The 2,538-nt window shown below is 48.0% G+C and overlaps 1 protein-coding gene across 1 annotated transcript; it reads left to right on the plus strand.

Moving 5' to 3' along the window:
- Nucleotides 1-1,208: 1,208 nt before the first annotated feature.
- Nucleotides 1,209-2,162, plus strand: LOC122321338 (uncharacterized). The gene has a single exon (XM_043211177.1). The coding sequence runs from the start codon at nt 1,209-1,211 to the stop codon at nt 2,160-2,162; it is 954 nt and encodes a 317-aa protein (XP_043067112.1).
- The last annotated feature ends 376 nt before the right edge of the window (nt 2,163-2,538 follow it).

A 2,538-nucleotide genomic window follows, 5' to 3' on the forward strand; every position in this document is an offset into this window, starting at 1 on the left:
CAGAAACCCGATCTGTTCGAAAAGATTGACGCCCAAATCAGGAACCTCCTAGACAAAGGATACGCGGATAAGCTATCCGAGGATTCTTCCGAGGACCAGCCGGGAGAACAGCCGTACATGGTTTTGCCGATATTTATAGCGCTGAATCAAAAAAAGCCAAAAAAGATAAGGCTCGTATAGGATGCAGCCGCAAAGGCTCACGGATTCGCGCTAAATGACTACTTACTCAGGGGACCAGATTGCCTGAACCCACTTATAGTCGTCTTACTAGCCTTTCGGGTCAACAAAATAGCGATTTGTGGTGACATTGCGGAAATGTTTCACAGGATTAACATTCGCGAGGAAGATATGCAGGCGCACCGATTTTTGTGGTACGACAAAGGCAGCGACAAAATAGACCCCTGTGTCATTTGAGTTATGACTTTTGGGATTAGCTGCGCGCCGTTTATAGCGCACTTTATTCGAGACAAGAACGCGGAAACCCACCAAGAACAGTTCCCATTGGCCCTAAAAGCCATCCAAAGGGCGCACTACGTTGACGACTTCATCGATAGCATGAGCATCGAGCGATCCAGATCACCACACAAGTAATGGAAGTACATCGCAGAAGTACATTCGAGATCCGTAACTGGTCGTCGAATTCGGAAGAAGTACTTGAAAGCTTGCAGGATAATGCCAACGTTGGAAGCCAAAAGCCCGTGAATTTTTGTTGAACAGAAAAGATACTTGGTATGTCCTGGGACCCACATAATTATATGTTCAAATTTATCTGCAGATTTTCAAGACTGAAGCGTGATGTGCTGGCGGAAAACGCAGTCCCTACCAAGCGAGAAGTATTACAAGTTCTGATGTCGATCTTCGATTCATTGGGATTATTATCATGCCAAACGATTCGACTAAAAATACTCCTCCAGTTTATATGGCGGCAAAAAATTGAATGGGATCAGGAGCTACCTGAGAGAATGCTAGACGAATGGCGCCAATGGAAAACCATTTTGTAAAAAATAAGGACTTTCGAGGTCCCTAGATGCTTTTCCGCAGCCAAATCGGAGCCATGTCAAATTGGGCTCCATACATTCGTCGACGCCAGCGAGCAAGCGTATTCTACAGTCTGCTACTTGCGCGTGGCAACGGATGACAGAGTCGTCGTATCTCTGGTGATAGCGAAATCTAAGGTGGTACCTTTAAAACCACGTTCGATTCCGCGTATGGAGCTGCAGGCACCAGTTATGGGAGCACGCTTAGCCCACAAGATGATGAGCACACGCAACCTAACTATGGACCCCCGCAACTTTCATCAGTTCGTGATGCACAGAGTCACCGAAATTCTGGAAACAACACTGGTCGAGCTATGGCGGTGGATTCCTTCAAAGTTGAACGTAACAGATGGAGCTACCAAGGTCACCGGGCAAACCCAACAAGAGACGTGGATAACGGACCCGCAGTTCCTGAAGAACGATGCGAGCAACTGGCCAATATCCAAGAAGCAGGAGAGCATCATCGATACCTCGGAGATCCGGAAGCATGTGATGACGACGCATACGAAATCAGTGGTTATGTTCAACGCGAACGATTTCTCAAATTGGCGGCGGTTATACAGAGCTGTGGCGCTAGTACTCCTGTTTACTGATCGGCTGCAAGCGAAATGTGCCGGACGAGACATGCCAGCAACCGCGACAAAGGCTCATGTGAGCAAGGCAAAGATGCTGCTATACAAGCAATCTCAATCCATCGCCTTCGCAGCAGAACTAAAAACGTTATCCGCGGGAACGGCGCTCCCCAAGGGAAGCAGATTAGCCGGATTGAACGCATACCTGGACATCGATAGAGTACTACGAACAAGAGGCAGATTGAACGCAGTTGACATAGCTGAGGACGCCATCACACTAGCTCATGGATGCCGGATAACCAACCTCATAGTTAGGAGCTTCCACGAAAAGTATCACCACCTCGCTCATGAGACTATAATAAACGACATTAAAAATTCATCTTATATCAGCCGGCTACGAGTACTGCACAAATCTGTGCGAAACACATGCCAACGATGCAAGATTAATAGAGCAGTTCCCAGACCACCCCATATGGCACCGATCCCGAGGGCAAGAGTTGGAAACTTCGAGAGGCCGTTCACCTATACAGGCGTTGACTATTTTGGCCCGTAATTGGTGAACGGCCGGCGCAAATAGAAAGGTAGGTGGCTTTGTTCGCCTGTCAGACGCACATGGGTGGAGCATGGGAGAGACTCGTCCGGAGAACTAAAGGAATCTTGAAGAACATTTGCTCAAGTTGCTCTTTCAACGACGAGGGGCTGACATACGCATTGATGAAGGTACAATTTATTATCAACTCGCGATCTCTCACGTTCGTAAGTTTGGATTCCGAGGATGACGCCGACCTGACTCCAAACCACCTGCTGCTAGGATCAGCGAGCGAATATAAGCCGCTGCCCATAGAGAGGATAAATCTATGCGTTCGTATTAACCAGGCGCACCAAATGGCTTGAGAAGGTACCAATCACCATCGAAAGCACCTCGTAGT

This window comes from Drosophila bipectinata, chromosome XL (genome assembly GCF_030179905.1).
Source record: "Drosophila bipectinata strain 14024-0381.07 chromosome XL, DbipHiC1v2, whole genome shotgun sequence".
Lineage (NCBI taxonomy): Eukaryota > Metazoa > Arthropoda > Insecta > Diptera > Drosophilidae > Drosophila > Drosophila bipectinata.

What these genes read in the sequence shown, in the direction of transcription:
- LOC122321338 (XM_043211177.1), top strand. Translation starts at nt 1,209, where the DNA reads ATGGAGCTGCAGGCACCAGTTATGGGAGCACGCTTAGCCCACAAGATG.